We start from the raw sequence: 22,892 nt of genomic DNA, 5'->3' as shown, positions 1-22,892 counted from the left end.
TGTTCATGTGCTTACACAGACCCTCCCCAGATCTTGAAGCCGTTTGTAGACAAGAGGCCTTTGCTGTGAGGCCTCAGGTCCTGTACAGGGAGTAGAAATAACCCAGACCTCCCAAAGGCCTTCATCTCCAGATCCTGCTCCTACACTCAGACCACTCACCCCAGCTGTCTGTTTCTGCCCCAGGTCTCTGCCTACCCAATATCCTTAAAGCAGGTCTGTATAGGGAGCTACTAGCCCCCTTCCCCAGTGCCATATAAAGGAACCCATCCCAGAGAAGTGGGTAGGTTTGGAGTCCCAGCTCCACCCAAGATGAGAAACACTGCCCATCCCAGGCCCTGGGCTGTCAAGGAAGGGCAGAAGTTACTGTGGCCATGATGCAGCTCCCGCAACTCTGCATTTCAGCAGGGTGACTGGTGTTCTATCAGCCCCTGGTCCAATATCCCTTACTCTGGTTCCCCCAGTGTACCCCCCTGCCAGCTCTGAAGGAAAAGCAGACCAAGTGGGTTTCTTTCTTTTTTTTTTTAGACAGATTCTCTTGCTCTGTCACCCAGGCTGGAGTGCAATGGCACAATCTTGGCTCACTGCAATCTCCGCCTCCAGGGTTCAAGTGATTGTCCTGCCTCAGCCTCCTGAGTAGCTGGGATTACAGGCGTGCGACACCATGCCTGGCTAATTTTTGTATATTTTTAGTAGAGATGGGGTTTCACCAAGTTGGTCAGGCTGGTCTCGAACTCCTGACCTCGTGATCCGCTGGCCTCAGCCTCCTAAAGTGCTGGGATTACAGGTGGGAGCCACCGCACCAGGCCTCTTTTTTTTTTTTTTTTTTTTTCTAGACGGAGTCTTGCTCCATCGCCCAGCCTGGAGTGCAATGGCGCGATCTCGGCTCACTGCAAGCTCCGCGTCCTGAGTTCACGCCATTCTCCTGCCTCAGTCTCCCCAGTAGCTGGGACTACAGACACCTGCCACTACACCCGGCTAATATTTTGTATTTTTAGTAGAGATAGGGTTTCATCGTCTCTACTATAGAGCCAGAGAGGGCCCCCTCCTGTTTTTTATCTCTTACCAAGACCTCCTGGGGCTCCTCATTCCTTCAGGATGGTCTCCATCTCCTGACCTTGTGATCCGCCTGCCTCAGCCTCCCAAAGTGCTGGAATTACACGTGTGAGCCACTGCGCCCGGCCTTTTTTTTTTTTTTTTTTTTTTTGAGAAGGAGTCTCTGTTGCCCAGACTGGAGTGCAGTGGCACGATCTCAGCCCACTGGAACCTCGGCCTCCTGAGTTCAAGCAATTCTCCTACCTTGGCCGCCCAAGTAGCTGGGATTGCAGGCACCCACCATCATGCCCAGCTAATTTTTTTTTTTTTTTTTGAGATGGAGTTTCGCTCTTGTTACCCAGGCTGAAGTGCAAGGGCGCGATCTCGATTCACCACAACCTCCGCCTCCTGGGTTCAAGCGATTCTCCTGTCTCAGCCTCCCAAGTAGCTAGGATTACAGCCATGTGCCACCACGCCCAGCTAATTCTGTATGTTTTTAGTTAGAGACGGGGTTTCTCCATGTTGGTCAGGCTGGTCTCGAACTCCCGACCTCAGGTGATCTGCCCACCTCAGCCTCCCAAAGTGCTGGGATTACAGGCGTGAGCCACCGCGCCTGGCCTCAAGTGGGTTTCTGAGGGGCTATTTCTTGCTCATTAGTTGGGGGACCGGCCCTCACCACAGATTCCAGAAGCCCAGCAATGCACACTCAGCCCTCAGTGGGCTGTCTCTGAAGGTCCTGTCTCTGAAAGTTCTGTCCCTTTTTAGCTTCCTGCCCCCCACCCCGCCCCTGCGCTGGAGCTGGTTCTCCGGCTTGCGGGAGCCCAGGCTGAGAGCAGACACCCAACCTGTCAAACCTGTCTGACGTCATCGTCTCTCCACCCACCTGGGCCCCAGGTCTCCAGCCACCCCGCTCTTCCTGTTCTCAGCTTCCGTCCTCTCAGCTTCCTTACAGCACCCCCACCTGCCAAAGCTGATCCTTCCTAGGCCCTGCCTAACCTTGAGTTGGCCCCCAATTCCTCTGGCTGCAGAAGTCCCCTTACCCCCAATGAGAGGAGGGGCAGGACCAGATCTTTTGAGAGCTGAGGGTTGAGGGCATTGAGCCAACACACAGACTTGTCACCTCTGTCTCCGAAGACACCTGCACCCTCCATGCGGAGCCAAGATGGGGAATGGAACTGAGGAAGATTATAACTTTGTCTTCAAGGGTGAGTTGGGTTCCCTGAAGCCAAGAGGAAGCCTGAGAGACCCAGAAAGAGATTGAATAGAGCCAGAGAGGGCCCCCTCCTGTTTTTTATCTCTTACCAAGACCTCCTGGGGCTCCTCATTCCTTCAGAATACAGCTGCAGGGAGTGGGGGAGGGTCTGGTTGCAGGGGCAAAAGTCAGGGAGCTTCTGAGTATGCTCTACTGTGGTAAATAATGATGTTGATTCCTCCTTAAGAGTGCTGAGTTAGGCTCCTCTGCCCCGTTCCTAATAGAAACCCAAATCCCTGGTGTCAGCCAGTGCAGCACAAGAGATGGAGGTCAGACTTCAGAAAGGACTTCCCTCTTTTTTTTTTTCTGAGACGGAGTCTTGCTCTGTCGCCCAGGCTGGAGTACAGTGGTATGATCTCAGCTCACTGCAACCTCCACCTCCTGGGTTCAAGCGATTCTTCTGCCTCAGCCTCCCGAGTAGCTGGGACTACAAGTGCCTGCCACCACGCCCGGTTTATTTTTGTATTTTTAATAGAGACGGGGTTTCACCATATTGGCCAGGATGGTCTGGAACTCCTGACCTCATGATCTACCCGCCTCGGCCTCCCAAAGTGCTGGGATTACAGGCATGAGCCACCACACCCAGCCAGGACTTCTCTCTTGAGAAGAAAGGGAAACCAGCAAACAAGAGGAAGAAAGTCATCTTTTCTGGGCAGGTGTACAGGGAAGGAGAGAAAGAAGAGACATACCCATTATAGGGCTGGGCAATAAATACATAGGGAAGACAGAAAATATCATGAGTTTGCCGCAGAGTCTGATAGAATCCGGAGGACTCCTAGGATTGTAGCCCCGTCTGCCTGGCCCTTGGCTGACTCACTGGACCTGCATACCAGGCACTGGGCTCAACTTGGCTGTCCCTGGAAGCATGCATGTATCTTTCTAGCCTCTGTGTTTGGTCCCTTTGCTGTTTCCCAGCCCCACCTTCATACTTCCTTTAGGGCAGGGTGGACTCTCCAGCCACCCTACCCCTCTGCCTCTCCCAACCTCAGCCCGGCCCCTCCCTTGTGCTGGGACTCTCACTCCAGAACCCGCCCTTGAGCTGGGGAGCCTGTACTACTGGCATCTTTTCCAGGAAGGAAAGGGTTAGCAATAGTCTGGGGCAATAATATGAGGAACTACCATTTATTGAGCACTTACTATGTACCAGCCACTACCTCATTAATACCATAACAATCCCCAAAAGTCATATTTTATTTTGAGGGGCAGTGTAACATTGTGGTCAGGAGCCAGACTGGGTTCAGATCTCAGCCCTGCCACTTACAAGTATTGTGGGTTGGTCAGCCAGGTGCGGTGGCTCTCGCCTGTAATCCTAGCACTTTGGGAGGCCGAGGCAGCCGGATCACTTAAGGTCGGGAGTTCCAGACCAGCCTGGCCAACATGGGGAAACCCTGTCTCTACTAAAAATTCAAAAATTATCTGGGCGTGGTGGCACGTGCCTGTAATCCCAGCTACTTGGGAGGCTGAGACAGGAGAATCACTTGAACCCAGGAATCGGAGGTTGCAGTAAGCCGAGACTGTGCCACTGCACTCCAGCCTGGGCAACAGAGCAAGACTCTGTCTACAAAAAAAAAAAAAAAAAAGTATCGAGGGTTGGGTCGGGGTCCCTAGAAGCAGACGCTGAGAAGAAGTTGGGGTGTTCAATGTTTGTTTGTTTTTTGAGACGGAGTCTCGCTCTGTTGCCCAGGCTGGAGTGCAGTGGAGCGATCTTGGCTCACTGCAATCTCCGCCTCCCTACAACCTCCACCTCCTGGGTTCAAGTGATTCTCCTGCCTCAGCCTCCCAAGTAGCTGGGACTACAGGTGTGCACCACCATGCCCAGCTAATTTTTGTATTTTTAGTAGAGACAGGGTTTCATCATGTTGGCTAGGATGGTTTTGATCTCTTGACCTTGTGATCCGCCCTCCTAGGCCTCCCAAAGTGCTGGTATTACAGGCGTGAGCCACCGAGCCCAGCTCAATGTTTTTTTACAAGTCAGCACCTGTGAAAAGAAGGGAGAAGAAACATAATTGGGCAGAGGGAGAAGTCAAACAGCAACACAGGCTGGACAAAACCTGGGTCAATGGCGGGGAGCTCTGTGATTGCCTCACCTTGCTTGAGCACTGGGTGTAGGCTGCCCAGAAAAGGCATGACTTCCAGTGAGGCTGCTCTCTGCACCAGAGGCAGGCGCTGAAGGAGCTGATAGCTGGAGCCTGTCTGCAGCTTGGGGCAAGTCCTTCCTTGAAGGCTGATCTGGCCAGCACATCTCTGTGTTTACAACACTAGCCCTGTTATCTTGGGCAAGTCATTTGACCCCAAAGCACCTTGTCTGTAAAAACAGGGAAAATAGTAATGGGATTCATGGCACTGTTATGAGGATTAAATGAGGTAATATATGTAAAGCTTTTAAGGACACTGCCTGGCACATAGTAAGCCTTCAGTACACTGTAAACATGAACCATTAGTATCTCCACTTTACAACTGAGACTTAGAGGCAAAGTAGTTTACAAAAGGCCACAAGTCTGACTTCAATGCCCTTGCCCTAAGCACCTTTGCGGTATGAAGCTAGGGCTGAGAGCCTACCCACTGAGAGGGATGAGAGAGATGTGCCCAGTAGGGAAGAGGCAGGAACACACACACACACATATACACACACACACACACACACACACACACGCACGCACACACATCCTCTTACCCACACATATCCATATTATTTCCAGCTTTTCCATACTGTCCTTTGCAAATAAGGAATGTTTAAATATATTTTTATTTTATTTTATTTTATTTTATTATTTTATTTTAGAGACGGAGTCTTGCTCTGTCCCCCAGGCTGGAGTGCAGTGGCGCGATCTCGGCTCACTGCAAGCTCCGCCTCCCGGGTTCACGTCATTCTCCTGCCTCAGCCTCCCCAGTAGCTGGGACTACAGGCGCCCGCCAACACGCCCGGCTAATTTTTTGTATTTTTAGTAGAGACGGGGTTTCACCGTGTTAACCAGGATGGTCTCGATCTCCTGACCTCGTGATCCGCCCGCCTCGGCCTCCCGAAGTGCTGGGATTACAGGCTTGAGCCACCGCGCCCAGCCTATTTTTATTTTTTGAGACACAATTTCACTGTCACCCAGGCTGGAGTGCAGTGATGCCATCACAGCTCATTGCAGCCACAACCTACGGGGCTCAAACAATCCTTCCACCTCAGCCTCTCGAGTAGCTGGGACTACATGCATGTGCCACCACACTTGGCTAATTTTTTTTTCTTTTTCTTTTTCTTTTGTTTGAGTCGGAGTTTCACTCTGTCACCCAGGCTGGAGTGCAGTAGCACAAATTCGGCTCACTGCAACATCCCCCAGGCTCAAGCAATCCTCCTACCTCAGCTTCCCAATTAGCTGAGACTACAGACACATGCCACCATGCCCGGCTAATTTTTGCATTTTTTGTAGAGATGGGGTTTCACCGTGTTACCCAGGCTGGTCTCAAACTTGTAGGCTCAAGAGATCCTCCCGCCTTGGCCTCCCAAAGTGCTGGGATTACAGGCGTGAACCTCCACATCCAGCTAAGGAACTTTTAAAGTTGGAGGAGGCCTTTATAAGTTGTGTAAGCAAGGAAACTGAGGCTGAGAAAAGGTGAGTCACTTGTTCAAGTTCACACAGTTAGTTAGAAGCTGAGCAGGGACCAGAGCCCACAATATGTGACTCCCAGTCCTTGGGTGCCAGCCTGCCTTTCCAGAACCACTCTGGGTGGCCTCCTCTAATTCTGTGTGCTCAGCTCAGTGCCAGTGCAATTTGTGGGTTGTACTCACATCAGCCTCCTACACTCTACCCCAGCCCCCAGCTCATCCACGATGGGTAAGACTGGGCCCTAGATGCTGCCCACCAGTCTAAAGGGTCTTCATGGCCCCTCAGGTGGATCCTTGTCTCTGAAAACCCAAAGGGAAAACTCTGGCCTGCTAACAACAATCATACCAGTCATGATTTTTACACTTACTATATCCTGGGCAACATCTCACTTACTTCCTACAATAACCCTTAAGGTAGATACTAATGTCTTCCCCATTTTTCATATGAAAAGAACAGCTCAGATTGGTTAAATAACTTGCTGAAGGAACACATAGCTGGTCTAACACCCAGCCCCATGCTCTTAACCATGCGGGACTGCCCCTCCTTAGGGACAACTGGAACCTAACTTCTTACACACACATGAGCACACATGCCTTCCTCTCACCCACAGATGTGTCAACTGCCAAACTTTCTCCTTACCCACACTTCGATTCACACCTCTGTTCCTTATGCAAACACACACACACCAAACCTCCCACCTGTCCTCCCAGCTCATATATATAGAGACAAGCGCAATGTTCTCATACTCCAAGTCCTAGTCCAGAACTGTGCACCCCCCGACCTCCCACCATCCCCTTCCATATTCACACACAACAGTAATGTCTCTGCATGACACTCATAAAGAGCCCACAGATGTCACTCTCTCACCAGAGATGCAGGCTGACTCTGCAACCATGTATCAACAGACCAGGCTATACCCGTCAAGCTCCTTTGTTTGTTTTAAACTCTTGGCTTTCCTGCCCACCAGGACAGATGCATTATGCAGAGTTGCAGACTCCAGTCTCACAGGAGACTCCGTTCCCTAATCTTTTTTCTGAGCTCAGTTCCCTTTTTCTGCTGGGCAGACCCTCCAAGCTCAGGTGGGCTTGGAGCTGCTCTACCCCATGCTCAGCCCTTATCTCTCCACTCCTTTAGTGGTGCTGATCGGCGAATCAGGTGTGGGGAAGACCAATCTACTCTCCCGATTCACGCGCAATGAGTTCAGCCACGACAGCCGCACCACCATCGGGGTTGAGTTCTCCACCCGCACTGTGATGCTGGGCACCGCTGCTGTCAAGGCTCAGATCTGGGACACAGCTGGCCTGGAGCGGTACCGAGCCATCACCTCGGCGTGAGCCCGGGCCCGGGGGGCTGCTGGGTGGTGGGAGTTCTGGGGAAGTCAAGGAACACTTCTGGAGGAGAAGTGGGGGAGGAGGAGGCAAGGGGGCTCAGCAGTGGGCTCTGGGGGGTGGGGATGGAGATCACAGAAGGTAAAAGGTACTGTAAACAGAAACAGCACAAGCCAGGATATAGTAACACTGACTAGTACTACTAAAAGCAGGAATCATTGCCACTTACTAAGCCTTTGCTATGTGTCCAGGAAGGGACAAGGCACTTTACATTTGGCATTTTATGTAACCCTTAAAGTACCACAGGAGTAAAGTGCTATAATTAATTAACTTATGTATAAATACAAGCAAGGTGAAATCAGGGTGGAGCTAGGATGGGGGCGAGCTGCACGGATCCAGAGCGCCCCCTCACTTCCGCACAATGCTCTGCACTTGGCAATTTTCATCTAACCACAGATGGCCAAAAGCTGAACCTGGCATCTGCATTTTATGAAGACTCAGAGGACACACAGGTTAGGCCTCCTGACACCACATCCAAAGTGTCTCTTAGGCTGGGTGTGTTGGCTCACACCGGTAATCCCACCACTTTGGGAGGCCAAGGTGGGTGGATCGCTTGAGCTCATGAATTTGAGACCAGCCTGGGCAACATGGCAAAATCCTATCTCTACCAAAAATATGAAAAATTAGCTGGGCTTGGTGGTGCGTACCTGTAGTCCCAGATACTTGGGAAGCTAAGGCGGGAGGATGGCTTGAACCCGGGAGGCGGAAGTTGCAGTGAGCCGAAATCGCCCTACCCCAACTACTCGGGGGCTGAGACAGGAGAATCACTCGAACCTGGGAGGTGGAGGTTGCAGTGAGCCAAGATCGTGCCACTGCACTCCAGCCTGGCGACAGAGCAAGACTCCGTCTCAAAAAAAAAAAAAAAAGTGTCTTCCAGTCAGTGTAAGGCCTAAGCATGTAAAATGGGGTCTGTTTGTGTGTGTATGGGGTGGATAGCACTTGCCGGGGACAGGAAGCAAGAGTCAGGGGCTTTGGTTACACACGCTCCTCGTTACCTGATCTCTTATGAGCCTCAGTTGACTCATCAATAAATTGGGAGTTAGACATCACTAGTCTGAAGACATCCCATCCAACTCCAAGAGGGAGACTGGATGCTTTCCGTGATGCCTTGAATGGTCAGGCCAGGGACTGCTGCAAGAGGTAGGCATTCAGCTAATCCTAGAAAGATGGCCACAGGAGAGAAGAGGCCACTGTTAAGGAGCCACGTGAGGAAGATCTTGAAGGTGGCAGAGTTGGCTAAAGCTCAGATGTGCATTGGTGGAGAGTAGGGGCTAAAATCGGGACCAGAACCTGAGAAAGTAGAGGGGCTGGCTGTGAGGAAGCCAATGGAGATTTTAGAGCGGGGAGGTGAAACTTTATTTAGTTAGTTAGTTGAGACAAATTTTCACTCTTGTTGCCGAGGCTGGAGTGCAATGGAGCGATCTCAGCTCACTGCAACCTCTGCCTCCCGGGTTCAAGCAATTCTCCTGCTTCAGCCTCCCGAGTAGCTGGGGTTACAAGCATGCGCCATCATGCCCGGCTAATTTTTGTATTTTTAGTAGAGATGGGGTTTCTCCATGTTGGTTAGGCTAGTCTCGAACTCCTCACTTCAGGTGATCCACCCGCCTTGGCCTCCCAAAGTGCTGGGATTACAGGCGTGAGCCACCGTGCCTGGCTGAGGGAGGTGAAACTTTAGAGGCTCCAAGACTAGTGTCCCTGGAAGGCAGAGGAGTCTTGGGCTGCTCTGTTGGGTTCTGGGCCCCTGGAGGCAAGTTTCTGTATTTCCTGATCTCTAGTACTCTGATCCCAGGTGTTCCAGCTTGATGGCTCTGCTCATGGCTGGGTCCGATACCTCTGATTGTATCTCTGTCCATCCTTCTCATTCGCACCCAGGTACTATCGTGGTGCAGTGGGGGCCCTCCTGGTGTTTGACCTAACCAAGCACCAGACCTATGCTGTGGTGGAGCGATGGCTGAAGGAGCTCTATGACCATGCTGAAGCCACGATCGTCGTCATGCTCGTGGGTAACAAAAGTGACCTCAGCCAGGCCCGGGAAGTGCCCACTGAGGAGGCCCGAATGTTTGCTGGTGAGAGCCTGCCACTACCCAGGCTGACTCCTCCAAGCTTACCCCACCTTCCCCTTGCAGCCTCCCAGGCCCTGCCCCCACCCATAGAACCCCTAGCCTGGCCTTCCTCCATACAGTCCTCTACCCCATCCCCTCTTCCTCAGGATTTCCCAGCACTTCCCCTTTGGGACCCTGTGTCTCCCATGATGTCCCACCACTTGCCCTGAGATTGTCTTTATTGATTTTTTTTTTTGAGACCGGGTCTCAATCTGTTGCCTAGGTTAGAGTGCAGTGGTGCGATCTTGGCTTGCTGCAACCTCCACCTCTTGGGTTCAAGTGATTCCCATGCCTCAGCCTCCTGAGTAGCTGAGACTACAGGCGTGCGCCACCACGCCTGGCTTTTTTGTATTTTTAGTAGAGATGGGGTTTCATCGTGTTGACCAGGCTGGTCTCGAACTCCTGACCTCAGTTGATCCACCTGCCTCGGCCTCCCAAAGTTCTGGGATTACAGGTGTGAGCCACTGTGCCCAGCCCATAGTTAATTTTAAGGCAGCCCCACCCTGTAATGCTCAAAGATCCTATGGAGAGGATAGGCTTCCCAGGAGTTTTCTGGGTTTAGAGGCAGCACAATATGGTGGTTAAGGGTGTTCTGGAGTCCCATGGCCCAGTCTCCCATCTGCTGTTGGCCAGTTACTAAATGTGGGACATGGAGCAATTTCCTTATTCTTTTTTTTTTGAGATGGAGTCTCGCTCCGTCACCCAGGCTGGGGTGCGGTGGCACGATCTTGGCTCACTGCAACCTCCGCCTCCTGGGTTCAAGCAATTATCTGCCTCAGCCTCTCGAGTAGCTGGGATTACAGGCGCCCGCCACCATGCCCAGCTAATTTTTGTATTTTTAGTGGAGACGGGGGTTTCACCATCTTGGCCAGGCTGGTCTTGAACTCCTGACCTCGTGATCCACCCACCTCAGCCTCCCAAAGTGCTGGGATTACAGGCGTGAGCCACCGCACCCGGCCCCTTATTTGTTTTCTTTGTGTTTCTGGATTCAGTTTTCTAAATGAACCTACCTCGTAAGTTGTTTTAAGGATTAAATGATCTGCTACATGCCAAGAGTTTAGCACATGGCAAATGTATATAGCAAACATTAATATTATTATTATTATTATTGCCTTTGACTCCCACAATTAATGGTGTGTTTCCCTTCCTGGCAGAAAACAATGGACTGCTCTTCCTGGAGACCTCAGCCCTGGACTCTACCAATGTTGAGCTAGCCTTTGAGACTGTCCTGAAAGGTTAGAGCCTACCTTTATTCTGCACCCCTATTCCACCCCCGTGGCTTCTGCAGGCAGCAGTAGGAATGCAGACACTCAGCCCTCACCCCAGCTAATTTCTCAGCTCCTCTGTGGGTCCTGGCACCACTGCCTGTCCCCCTCAGTCCCTCCCCAGTGCCTCCCTCTCAACCTGGAGCTCAGGGAGGGAACAGGCCACACTCCCCATGGGGCTGACTCTTGGTTCCTTCTCCACCCAAGTAAGTAGAAAGGACCCCTATGTCCACACTTCATTTCCTTCCTGCAAAACCTCCTGCAAGTGTGGCCACCCCCATGCTCAGAAGGCGCATGCAGTATGTATGGGGGGTTGGGGAGGAGGGAGCATGGGCTCTAAATCTTCTGGCCTGATCACTGCCCTCTGCCCTCACAGAAATCTTTGCGAAGGTGTCCAAGCAGAGACAGAACAGCATCCGGACCAATGCCATCACTCTGGGCAGTGCCCAGGCTGGGCAAGAGCCTGGCCCTGGGGAGAAGAGAGCCTGTTGCATCAGCCTCTGACCTTGGCCAGCACCACCTGCCCCCACTGGCTTTTTGGTGCCCCTTGTCCCCACTTCAGCCCCAGGACCTTTCCTTGCCCTTTGGTTCCAGATATCAGACTGTTCCCTGTTCACAGCACCCTCAGGGTCTTAAGGTCTTCATGCCCTATCACAAATACCTCTTTTATCTGTCCACCCCTCACAGACTAGGACCCTCAAATAAAGCTGTTTTATATCAATGCCTGGTCATTCTGCTGCCTCCTGTCTGTTCCTCCCTCTTCTCCTTGTCTGTGCCTCCCCTTCAACTTTGGCCCCTCCTCTGAGTCCCTAATCCCCTTCCTCTGTCTTCCCCACCATACCTACTGCCCCTCAGGGCCAGCTGCCTCTGGAGTTCTGTGGTCTGGGGACAGTGCCAAGGGGATGGGAGGTGCCTGCCCTTCCCTCTGCCAACCCCCAGGGCAGGTGGGGGAGGGAGGAGAGCATGGAGGGGAGGGGGTATCTGGAAGGCGAGACAAAGGAAACCATCGGCGGGCACCATCTGGTGCTGAGGGCCCTGGTGCCAAGAACTGAGGTCACTCCAATGCCAGGGGCAAGGGGAGGAGGCAGCGGGAGATACAAGGGGAGAAGAGGGAGTTGGGGCCAGTCCTGTAGGTGTGTACTGGGGATGGGGTTTTTAAGCCTGAGAGGTGGAAGGTCCAAGTCTTCCATCCAGTCTTTTTTTTTTTTGAGATGGAGTCTCACTCTGTTGCCCAGGCTGGGGTACAGTGGTGTGATCTCGGCTCACTGAAACCTCCACCTCTCGGGTTCAAGCAATTCTCCCTACCTCAGCCTCAGCTGGGATTACAGGCACCCGCCACCATACTTGGCTAATTTTTGTATTTTTAGTAGAGACGGGGTTTCGCCATGTTGGCCAGGCTGCTCTCAAACCCCTGATCTCAGGTGATCCGCCTGCCTCGGCCTCCTAAAGTGCTGGGATTACAAACTTGAGCCCAACCAGTCTTCTTCCTGATCCCAAAGAAGAGGGATGGATTGAATCTGGTGGGGTAAATGGGGAGGGTCCCTGTCTTTTAGCTCTCTGCCCCCTTTCCATGGAGCCTGGGAGATGGCTGTCCAGGTAGCATCTCTGTCACCCTGCCTCACCTTCCCCTGTTCTTTTTTTTTTTTTTTTTTGAGACGAAGTCTCGATCTGTCGCCCAGGCTGGAGTGCAGTGGCACCATCTTGGCTCACTACAAGCTCTGCCTCCCGGGTTCATGCCATTCTCCTGCCTCAGCCTCTCCGAGTAGCTGGGACTACAGGCACCCGCCACCACGCCCGGCTAATTTTTTGTATTTTTAGTAGAGACGGGGTTTCACCGTGGTCTTGATCTCCTGACCTCGTGATCCGCCCGCCTCGGCCTCCCAAAGTGCTGGGATTACAAGCGTGAGCCACCGCGCCCGGCTGTTCTTTTTTTTTTTTTTTGAGATGGAGTCTCACTCTGTTGCCCAGGCTGGAGTGCAGTGGCGTGATCTCAGCTCACTGCAACTTCCGCCTCCTGGGTTCAAGTGATTCTCCTGCCTCAGCCTCCCAAGTAGCTGGGACTATAGGCACGTGTTACCATGCCTGGCTAATTTTCTGTATTTTTGGTAGAGACAGGGTCTTGCTATGTTGCCCAGGCTGGTCCTGAACTCCTGGCCTTAAGTGATCCATCCACCTTGGCCTCCCAGAGTTCTGGGATTACAGGCATGAGACACTGCGCCCAGTCACCTTCCCTTGTTCTTCAGGTCAGGGTGGAACAAGGCCTGACTGCACCTCCAAAGAAGAGAAGGGAGTAAATGGAGAGAAAAGGCAGGGGATTAAGAGCTTGGAGACTCAAGCAGAGCTATGGAGAGCTGAGAGGGGAAGCTTAAGGGTGGCAAGGAACTCCGGAGACATCCACTACTCACAGGTGTGTAGGGAGCCCAAAGCTACACTAGAGGAAACCCCAAGCTGCAATCCCCACCCAGATCCTCCCACTCACCCCAAGATGGCACAGACTCACATGCAGAGAACGAAGACAGAGCCTTAAGTAATAGTACTTTTAATAAAATTAAGTTCTTAATAGCACATTTAATACATTAACCCTCCCCCTTCTTGGTTTCTCTGCATTTTGTGCAACATCACTTTGACTTGATTATTCTTGGGTCTGTTTTATTTCCCGCTTTTATTTTGCTTTTGAAATCTTTTTCCTTGGTGGATTTGTATGTGTCTTCACTAGATGCCTCAAATTAAGTCTGACCACAATCCTACTCTACTTTCTACAGTGGAGAGACCATCCTCCCTGCCCCAGGGCTGTCTCCACCCACCCCCCCTTCCCCACCCGCACCCTCGAGTGGGGAAGGGGAAGCCCTCCCCACCCCAGACGCTACCATCCCAAACTAGCGGGGTTTCTAGGACAAAAAGAGCAGGGGGAATCTGTCCCTAGGTGGGGTGAGATGAGTAAATTGGGTAGAGGGAGATGTGTTTGGGGTCTAGGGCCAGGGAGGGGCATGGCAGAGTCATTGGTGTAATGAAGCAGGCTCCTCCTGCCAAAAGGAGAGCCAAGGGGCCCCTCCACCCCCTTGGATAGGAGGGGAAGGCCCAGTGATTGCAAGCTGGGGTTGGTAGAAGGCAAGTGCTTTAAAAATTTTGATTTCTCACGTGCAGAAGCCAAGCCCCCCCAGTTTTGTGTGGAGAGGGCAATGTGTTCCCAGGCCAGGGCACAATATATGACCCCTACCTGAACACATACCGATGGAGGTGAACTGGAGCAGAGGGTTAGTGTTGGGGTCACCCAAAGTCCCTGTGCCTTTCCCCTGCCTCTGTGCCCATGGGGATGCCTTTCTCTCAGGCCTTCAAGGACAGTGTCTCCACTCCACTCCATGGGAAGTCCTTCTTGGAATCTAACTTTTATGAGACAAGAAAGCACTTTGCAAGTAGGTGAAGAACCAGTCAGCTTTAAAGAACAATTACTGAGATTGTTACTGCTACTGCTGCCGTGGAGGTCAAAGCTAAGTGGAAAGCTGGATGGGAATAGGGGTAGGGGACTGATTCCCTCAGTGCTCTTGAAGCTCTGAAGGTGAGAAGCGTGTGTGCATGTGTGTCTGTTTGTGGAATGACTTCCCAGGCTCTTAAATCAATCTGTAGAGAAGTGGACCGAGGTCACACTTCAAAAGGACTTCCTCAGTTAGGCCTGGGGGAAGCAGGCATGGGAGGGTTTGAGCTGGGAGCCCCAAGAGAGGACATACCACATTGGAGAATGGGCTGCCCAGGTACTAGGGGTGCAGGTGAATGTGCTTGGCCTCCTCTGCTGCCCCCAGCCCAGCCCATCTTATTGAGATGATCAGTGTGCATCCTTTCCAAGACCCTGGGAAATGAACCCCTCATTTGTTTGTCCTACAATTTAAAAACCCAAGGATTCTCAGAATCAACCCCAGCAGACTGGAAGCTCCCAATCTTAAACTAGCAACCTGCTCCAACCCTGATATCTGAAGATGGGGCAACTCAGGGTGGACTCAGCCACTTCCCTCCTCTATGTATCTTTTCCTTACGACTTTTATACATTCTACTGGACCCAGGGGCCCTCAATGCTACTAAACTTTAAGCTATCTTAATATTGTCTACTAAGTAACTAGTAATTGTTTCTTTCTCTAGGATTATATGAAATAAATTTGAATTATTATTATTAATAATTATTATTTTGTAGTATTCTTTTCTTTTAAACCCCTCGGTTTCTCTTTTTCTTCTCTTTCTCTCGTTTTTGGTTAAAAAAAAAATCTAGATCTCTTAAATCTCACACATCTCTGAGGGTTCCTATAGGCCTGCTAGGCCTTAATTCTGGATTCCCCCTCCTCACTTGCCCCTGGGACAGGGCAGGGGAAAGTGGTGGGGGACACCCCAGGATCCTCAGTCCTTAGTCCTACAGCTTCTTCCTTTCTTGTTAATCCCTTTCTTTGTTTGGCTCTGCCGGCTCCCCTGAGGGGGAGGGGGAGAGGGGAGGAGGAGTCCATGGAGTGAAATCCAATCTACTGGAAGGGTCCCAGGAGGGACCGGGTTCCCCCAGCTCCTCTCTCCACCATTCACCCCCGGGATGCTCCCCCAAGAAAAGCAAATGACATTCCTCCCCAAAAAAAAAGTGGGGGAAAAAAGCAACGTAAACCCAAACATATATTAAAAACACTTTTTTTTAAGATTTAACTCTGAATACAAATGTATTTTTTTCTTCTTCTCTCCCTACATATATTCTAAACCTTCTAAAGTTTTTTTATTTTTTTAAGGATCACTTTATCATAAAATAAAATATCCTTTTCATATAATAAATTACCTAATAAAAAGTCTTTTTTTTTCATATTAGCCCAGGTTCTTTGCTACATTTATATGGTAATAAACGCCTTTATTAAAATAGAATATTAAATTATAAAGAACTGCTTTTTTTTTTTTTTTTGCTATTTTTGTTTTCTCTCCTCTGTGTTGGTCGCCTGTCTTGCTCCCTCTCATGCTCTCTTTCTCTCCTCTATTTTGTCTCTCACTATGTGTGTTTTGTGTTTGTTTCTAGGTTTGGCTCAATTGGTAAGGGTGGGATTGAATTTGCTGAGCCCCCTAGTGTAACAGTCTTCTGCCTTTGTGGGTAAAGAGTGGAGCGGGGGAGGGGGATCGACAGACAGACATCCCTTCTTCCCACCCCCCTCCCCACCTGCCCCCAGCAACCGAGGGTGCCCATTTGGTTTGGTTTCTATTGTACAGACATCTCAGGATGGCTCACATAGGCGGGAAGGAGGGAAGTCGTCACAGGGCAGTTTTCTTGGCTGTGACCTCCTTCCCCTCCCCTCCCTGGCTGGTGTTCTGGAGGGGAAGGCTGTGGAGAGGTGTTAATTCTCGACAGGAGGAAGGAGAGGAGGAAATCCCCTCTGCACCTCCACCTGCTCCATCCAGGAAGAATGGGACTCTGGAGCTTTAAGTGCTCTGGTGATCACTCAGAACAGTCCCACCCCACTATTTACAAGGATCTCCTGGGACTCCCATCCCTCCATCCTCTCTTGGCCCGGCCAGCGGAACCAGGAGGGTGGAGAGCTGGTGGCAGCCCCAAATGAGCAGGAGGGAAGCAGCAAAGGGGGTGCAAGGCCTGTAACAATATGTGATTCTCAGAATAGGCCCTGCTGCCCACCCCCCCGCAGTCCTGCTTTGCCCCAGGCTGACCCCTCTTTGAGACCTGGCTTCTCCTCAACCACATCGGGTGGGACACAGACTCCATGATTTGCATGGAGGATTCAAGCTAATAAGCATTCAAGCTAATAAAGATTCAATAAAGGTTCAGGTCAGGTTGAGAGGGGTGCAGGGAGTCGGGCACTGCATGGGAGGAGCAGCTCTTCCCTCCACCAGTCTCTCCTGCTGCCTCACGCCCTTTCCTGCTCCTTTAAATAGCAGACACACTACTCTGGCGCCCCCACTTCCACAACCAGAAAATCCAGCCCAAGAACTACTCCCTAAATATAATGCCCATAGTGATGAAGGTGGGGGTTTGACCCTTTACCCCCGTATTAGTCCCCTCCTCACATTTTCACTGAGAATGGGGATACATTCCATCAAGAATTTGAGATGTTTCTTTGGAGGAGTAGGGGAGAGGGCCTCCAGATGCCTGAAGAGGAATAGAGGGACCATCCAAATATTTCTCCCCCTACTTCTCCCCAGGAGGATGGTGTCCCCAAAGCTGGGCTGGTAGGGGCAGGGGCAGGGGGAAGGGAAGAAAGACAAAGACAAGGAACAAGACAGAGCTGGGAGTGACAGCCACCAAAAGAAAGCAAAGCAAAGAGCTGAAGGGAAAGGAAAGAGTTGAGGAAAGGGGAGATCCCAAAGGAAGGGAAGATGGGCGGAGAGAGTGAAGGGAAACATTGGGGGGCGGGGGCAGAGAGGAGCACTCCCCTCCAGATTCCTCTAGCCCAGCTTTGTGGGGACAGATGGCTTCTGAGCCTTTCAGCCATAGAAACGATTGACATGCTTCTCTCCCCCAACCCCTAGAAGATCTATGCAACTTCTGATAGGACTCCAACTCCCTTATACTGCTGGAAACTGGTGACAGTTTCCCAAACAGGATATGGGGGTGGGGTGGGGGGTAAAGGGTCATGTTAGGAGGTCGGAGGTCAGGACCAGAGGGCTTAGGGATTGCAAAGAGCACCTCTAGATACAGGTGGTAATTCTCCCTCTCCCTTTTACCCACCCCCTCCTCGGAAGAAGGGGTGGAGTGACACACAGCTGGGGAGGTGGGCAGAGGGCGTCAGAATGCCTTAGCGGCCACCTCTGGCAAAACAAAAGTTTCTCTTAGCTGCTTCCAGATTTAAGGGTGTGTTGAGGTATCAGAGTTGTAACTCTAGTAAAATTTTCAGTCTGGCCCCCTCCCAGTCTTTCCAGGACAGGGTGACCAGAGGCTCTGAAAGTGGCGCACCCTCCAGCCACCACTGCCTCCCTCCCCCCTTCCCCAGCGAGCGAGTATCTCTAAGCACCTTGCCCCTCAAATCACCGCTTTCCAAAAGGCCTTAGTGGAAAACAGGTCCAGGGTGGGCCCAGTGGAGTGGGCCCCGGAGGCATGGGGCATGGGGCTTAGGAGAATATTCGGATGGCTTGCGTGGCTGTGATGTGGCAGACGGGACACTCTGGGTCCGTCCTCTCGCAGATGCGTACTGCACACTCCATGCAGAACAGGTTGTGTCCGCAGGGCACAAGGGCGGCAGTCACTTCGCTCTCAAAGCAGACCATGCAATCCCGCCCGCCGCCGGGGCTCCGCAGGCCGCCCCCACCAAGTTTAGAGAAGCCCTGGAGCGGCTCTCCCGGAGGGCGCCTCGGGAGTCCGGCCAGCTCGGGTCCCGCGGAAGTGGCAGGGGAGCGGTGTGCGCCCGGAAGCCCACCGCGGGCCTTGGCGGAAGAAGAGGAGGAGGAGGATGCCGAGAAGAGCACGGAGGTGGGAGTGGCGTTCTCCTGGCCCGCCCACAGCGGGGGGCTAGTCTCGGCCACGCCGTAGTACACATCCTGCTTGCCCACGCCATAGCCCGGAAAGAGGTACCCGCCGTAGCCAAAGTCCCCGCCCTGCTCACCCAGCCGTGGGGCCTCAAAGCCAGAGTCCACTCCGCACTCGCCGATGCAGCCCAGGCTGTTCTGCCTGAAGGTGGAGAGGGGCTTGCAGCCGGGCGGGTGCACCCGCCAGGCGTCGGAGTAGCGGCTATCGAGTGCTGCGTCGGGGCTCCCCGCCAGGAAGTCGTTTTCATTGTTGTACTCGAGGATCTTGCCAGTGCGCACCGCGATGTGTGTCTCGATCTCCTCGCGCGCACGCTCCACGTTGCCTGGGGCACCCGTGATCTCGAACACGGGGTCGCGGTCACGGCTTGGTGTGATAATGTATGTGTTGGTTTGCTGCTGGATGCGCTTGATGGTTGCCCCTTTGGGGCCCACCACCAGCCCCACCACGCGGTAGGGCACCCGCACACGGATGGTCACCTGGCCGGGCAGAGCAGGAGCCACACCAAAGGCGGCGCCTGACTTGTTGCGGGAGGCACGGATCATGGAGAAATGCTCTGCTGCTGAGATGATTTCCCGCCGGGCTGTGGCCACGTCCTCCCGTCGCCCTGTCACCATGAACACTGGCTCCTCGCCCCTCACCGGTGTCTTGATGTAGGTGTTGGTCTTGGCCCTCAAGGCCTTAATCTTGCAGCCTGGGATAGGGCGGGGAAGGAGAGAGACAAAGAAACGCACACAGCAAGGTTTGTGCTGGGACCAATAAATTCCTGACCCTCATCCAAATACCTAGCCTCCCAGGAACACTTCAGTCTACCCTTTGAAATGCCCACTGCTGCACACACAATCCACCCTGACTTGAAGAACCCATTTATCAGATCTCAGATGTACCTAATGTCTCTCTCAGCCACAGATTTCAAAATGTACTAACTTTCCCTGAGTTCCATTCCGGGCCCTCCAAATTCATTCACTCCTCAAAACCCCCAAATAATCACTGACACTCCCATACAAGCTGGTAACTCAAATCCATTCACAAACTACACTCCTTTCCCCCAACATCTGCTCTTCCTTCAATTTCTCTACTGATTCCTGGCTACTCACAAACTTCCAAATCACTTAATCACCCCCCACATCTGTCACTGACCCTGATCTTTCCACAGAACCCCATTGTGCTTAGTAACCTCACAATCTACTCATCTGACCCTTGATCATTAAAAGTGTCCTCCAAACTACCCAGGGACCACTGAAGTCTATCTGCTCTATGACCACCCCACATGCCTTCCACTCAGTAGTTTCTCTCAGTGGGCCTCAAATTCATAGCGAGTTTGCAGCAACGAGTAGAGTGTGGGGGACTGGGAAGGGTCTGACAATCATAATTCCAAGGAGGAAAGGAGGAGTATGGAGTTAAAGAAACTTCTGCTTGAGGGAACAGTGCCCAACCCCATGTCACTCTTGTCCCCCTGTCCCCTGGGGGCAAGACAGCTGAGGTGGGCTGGGGCTGAGTATGGTGAGGGAGAGGTATTTTGGACCCACACTCCTGCTTTGAAGTAGAAGTGAGTTAAAGCTGGGAGGTTAGGGAAAGGTAGGAAGAGAAAGAAGAAAAATGAGACAAAGAGAGACAAAGAGGGAGAAGCCTAGAGAGAAAAGTAAGGGCTACTCTGTTTCTAAAAGCTGCTGACCTGGGGGTCTGGACAAGTCCCTCTCCTCCTTACCCACCTTCCTCTTCCCTGCTCCTAGCTTCACACAGAGCTTCCAAGACTCATACCCTTTTGGGAAGCACACATCACGTATGTGAGTTCACACACATGTACCTAAGAAGTGTGCCTTTATCTAAATAATACTTATGGGGCCAATCTAATGTACACTTTTATACACCTTTTTCACACACACATCAAGTCCCTGTGTTTCGGCCTTTCATACATCCCACTGTCCATCCCCATCCTCCCCAGCACACAAACAGCACATTCCTATACACACCCACACCCATGACTTTCACTCCCATTCACATGATCTCTGAGCATAACTCACTACTCCCCTTCTCTCTCCAACCGAAACCAAGTGGTCCTACTTTTCTGCCTCTGCTCCAACCCTCCAACCTGAGACCTGAGGTGAGCTCATTTTTTCCTCCTTCCTCCACTCCAGATGGCTGCTTCTTCAACGCTGGTAGATTAGGGGGTGAGGGGAAGAGAGTAGGTTGGGGGCCCCTCCCTCACTTTTTTTGTTTTTTTTTTGAGATGGAGTCTTGCTCTGTCACCCAGGCTGGAGTGCAGTGGCATGATCTCGGCTCACTGCAACCTCTGCCTCCTGGGTTCAAGCAATTCTCCTGCCTCAGCCTCCCGAGTAGCTGGGATTACAGGCACCTGCCACCACGCCCGGCTAACTTTTTGTGTTTTTAGTAGAGATGGGGGTTTCACCATGTTGGCCAGGCTGGTCTTGAACTCCTAACCTCAGGTGATCCACCCGCCTCAGCCTCCCAAAGTGCTGGGATTACAGGTGTGAGCCACCACACCCTACCCCCTCCCCTCACTTTTAAAAGACCTTAAGAAGGAGAATTTGCTTGTTCCCTCTTGTCTTCAGACCTCTTGGCAGTTACGAAGTCCTACCTGTTGTCCAGCCCACATCCTTGCTGCTTTAATGTCCGTAAATGATTGTTCTATTTTCGAGGTATGGAGGGTCGCAAAACAGTGAATTCCCTTCTCCTACCATTTCTACTCACATATCGTTTGATGGGCACCTGGGTTCTGGCTCTAAGTTTTGGGTCCAAAAACTTAAATGAGAGCTAGGTATCTTTAGCGGTTGGGGTTGGGGTGAGGAGGACAGGCCAAGGCATCGAGTAAGAAGAAACGCTAGAGGCCTGGAGGTGCAAAACTGGTGGTGGGCCTCTTCCTGGGTTCTGCAACCCCAAAGAAGCGTCTCTTGAAGGGAAGACCCACTGGGCTTCACCTTCCTAGAGGTCAAACAGAGGAGCACTAACACTGCAGCAGGAGGAGGGAGGTTAGACAACAGGGAGGACTTCCATATACTTGACTGAGGGGCAGGCTTATCTTTTGTGAATAAAAAATCCCCCTACTTTTATGAGGGACAAGCCCATCTGATGCGGAGGCAGAAGAGGAAAGAATGACTCCATTAAATTCCGGGGCCTCCCAAGACCACCCCCACACCCAAGAAAAGATAGCAATGTCCGTCCCCACCCAATTCCAGGGCTTTGGATCCCCAGTTTCTGACAAGAGGAAATCCAACTTTCTAAATCAGAAATTTCAAGAGATGGAGTGCCCCAGGGGGGTGAGGGCTGTGCAGGGGAGTGGCATCTTCCCCTCCTCCATTCTGGATCTCTCCGTGAAATCCCCCTAACCCCCAGCACTCCCAGTGGATGAGGTGGGATGTGGAGTAGGGGCCCCCCTGGCCCGCCTCCCCTTTTCCTCCGCCAGAAGCCGGCCTCCTCCTGCACTCCCAGCCGGAATGCAGCTCCTCTATTGTTCCCCACTGTGGGACAGCTCCTCCCCCATTCCTCCCCCACCCCACACCTCCCCAGCCCAGCCTCTTTGCAATTTCCAAATCCTGCCCCCCCCACTCTCCTTTGAGAAACCAGGAGAGGGAAGGGTCCCCAAGATCCCGTCTGCTCAATTTGGACCTTCACCAACACCCCCACCCACCCACCCAGGGATGCTGGAGCAGCAGAGGGTGTGGTACCAGACATACTACGCTGGATTAATTCTGCACCCCCTCACAACACACCCAGACACACGCCCTCCACCAAATTTCCAGGTGAAGGTTTCTTACCCCCCAGCATTCCCCCTCCTACCCTGTCCTACTCTTTCACTACCAGAGAACCCTCTCTAGGCCTCTGGCCCAAGGCCGTGGCCAGCCCAGAACAAAAGCCAGAGAGGGAAGAGGAGAGGTCCAAGCCAGGACGTAGCACTTCCTTGGAGACACCCCTTCCAAAACCCCAGAGACAGTCCAACTTTGGGGTGTGGGTGACCACAGGACCCCCTCCTCTCAGCAGCCCCCCTCACCGCCTCTTCCCCAGGCTGGGACCCTCCCCTGGGCCACACCCCCTTCCATTCCTACACTCAGCCCAACAAAGAGACAGATACTCAGTCTGGCTTCGAGGGCCAGGTCTCCCCCAAAGTCTGTAACTCCAGGCGGCTGGGGGCCCCAGGGATGCCCCCTCCCCAACCTAGGAGCAGATACCAGAGTACGGGCTTCTGAGTAACTCTTTGCACATTCCGTCAGTTTTTCTGGTTAGGAGTGGACACCCCCTCAGGACAGCCTCCCTGGATTGGGAGACCGATCCCCTCCCCTTTCCCTCTTCCAGTGCGAGGATATTTCTTTGTCTAAGGGCAGAGTCCTGGGGGAGGAAGGATCTGGAGAACCGTCCCGACTAGGGGTAACAGGGAACTTTGTGGCACTTGGAAATCAGGGTAGGGGGCGGGTCCCCCTTTGTGGGGAAGGGACAGAGCCGGAGGCGGGCAAGAAGGGAAGAAATGAACTTTCCGCGCTAGGGACGAGGGTGCCCCCACTACAGTCCCTCTCAGTGGTCCCGGCGCCCCGCTTACCTTGCCTGCCCACGATCTCGGCCACGTGCTCGGAGGTGGGCACGGGAACACACTCCGTGGTGTTGCTGCTGCCCTTCAGGCGCAGCTCGGCCTCTTTGTAGAGAGCGCAGAGCTTGGCGTCGCTCGCCCCTTTGGGGGCGGTGGGGGGCTGGGGCGTCTGCGCCGCGGGGGCCGCCGTCGGGGCGGCCGGGGGCGCCGCGGGCGGCGGCGGCGGGGCCGGCTGCG

General features: G+C 52.7%; 2 protein-coding genes across 2 annotated transcripts in view; one reads left to right on the top strand and one right to left on the bottom strand.

Moving 5' to 3' along the window:
- The first annotated feature begins 1,953 nt into the window (after positions 1-1,953).
- RAB25 (RAB25, member RAS oncogene family) lies at positions 1,954-11,353 on the top strand. Its single transcript, XM_032154207.2, has 5 exons — positions 1,954-2,237; positions 7,012-7,207; positions 9,138-9,331; positions 10,522-10,602; positions 11,009-11,353. Exons 1-5 carry the CDS (start codon positions 2,195-2,197, stop codon positions 11,134-11,136), a joined length of 642 nt encoding a protein of 213 aa, XP_032010098.1. The 5' UTR covers positions 1,954-2,194; the 3' UTR covers positions 11,137-11,353.
- A 6,244-nt stretch (positions 11,354-17,597) lies between these two features.
- The window catches only part of MEX3A (mex-3 RNA binding family member A), a 30,599-nt gene continuing 25,304 nt past the window's right edge, over positions 17,598-22,892 (bottom strand). The window contains exons 3-4 of the mRNA XM_058439722.1: positions 22,668-22,887; positions 17,598-18,809 (exon numbers count right to left, since the gene is read on the bottom strand). Of these exons, the coding sequence (XP_058295705.1) occupies positions 17,704-18,809; positions 22,668-22,887 (1,326 nt within the window). The 3' untranslated portion in view covers positions 17,598-17,703. The remainder of the gene's footprint in view (positions 18,810-22,667; positions 22,888-22,892) is intronic.

The sequence above is a fragment of the Hylobates moloch genome, unplaced genomic scaffold (genome assembly GCF_009828535.3).
Source record: "Hylobates moloch isolate HMO894 unplaced genomic scaffold, HMol_V3 SCAFFOLD_5, whole genome shotgun sequence".
Taxonomy (NCBI): Eukaryota; Metazoa; Chordata; class Mammalia; order Primates; family Hylobatidae; genus Hylobates; species Hylobates moloch.
Note: the sequence above shows the minus strand (reverse complement) of the source record. Positions and strands in the feature narration are given on the sequence as shown.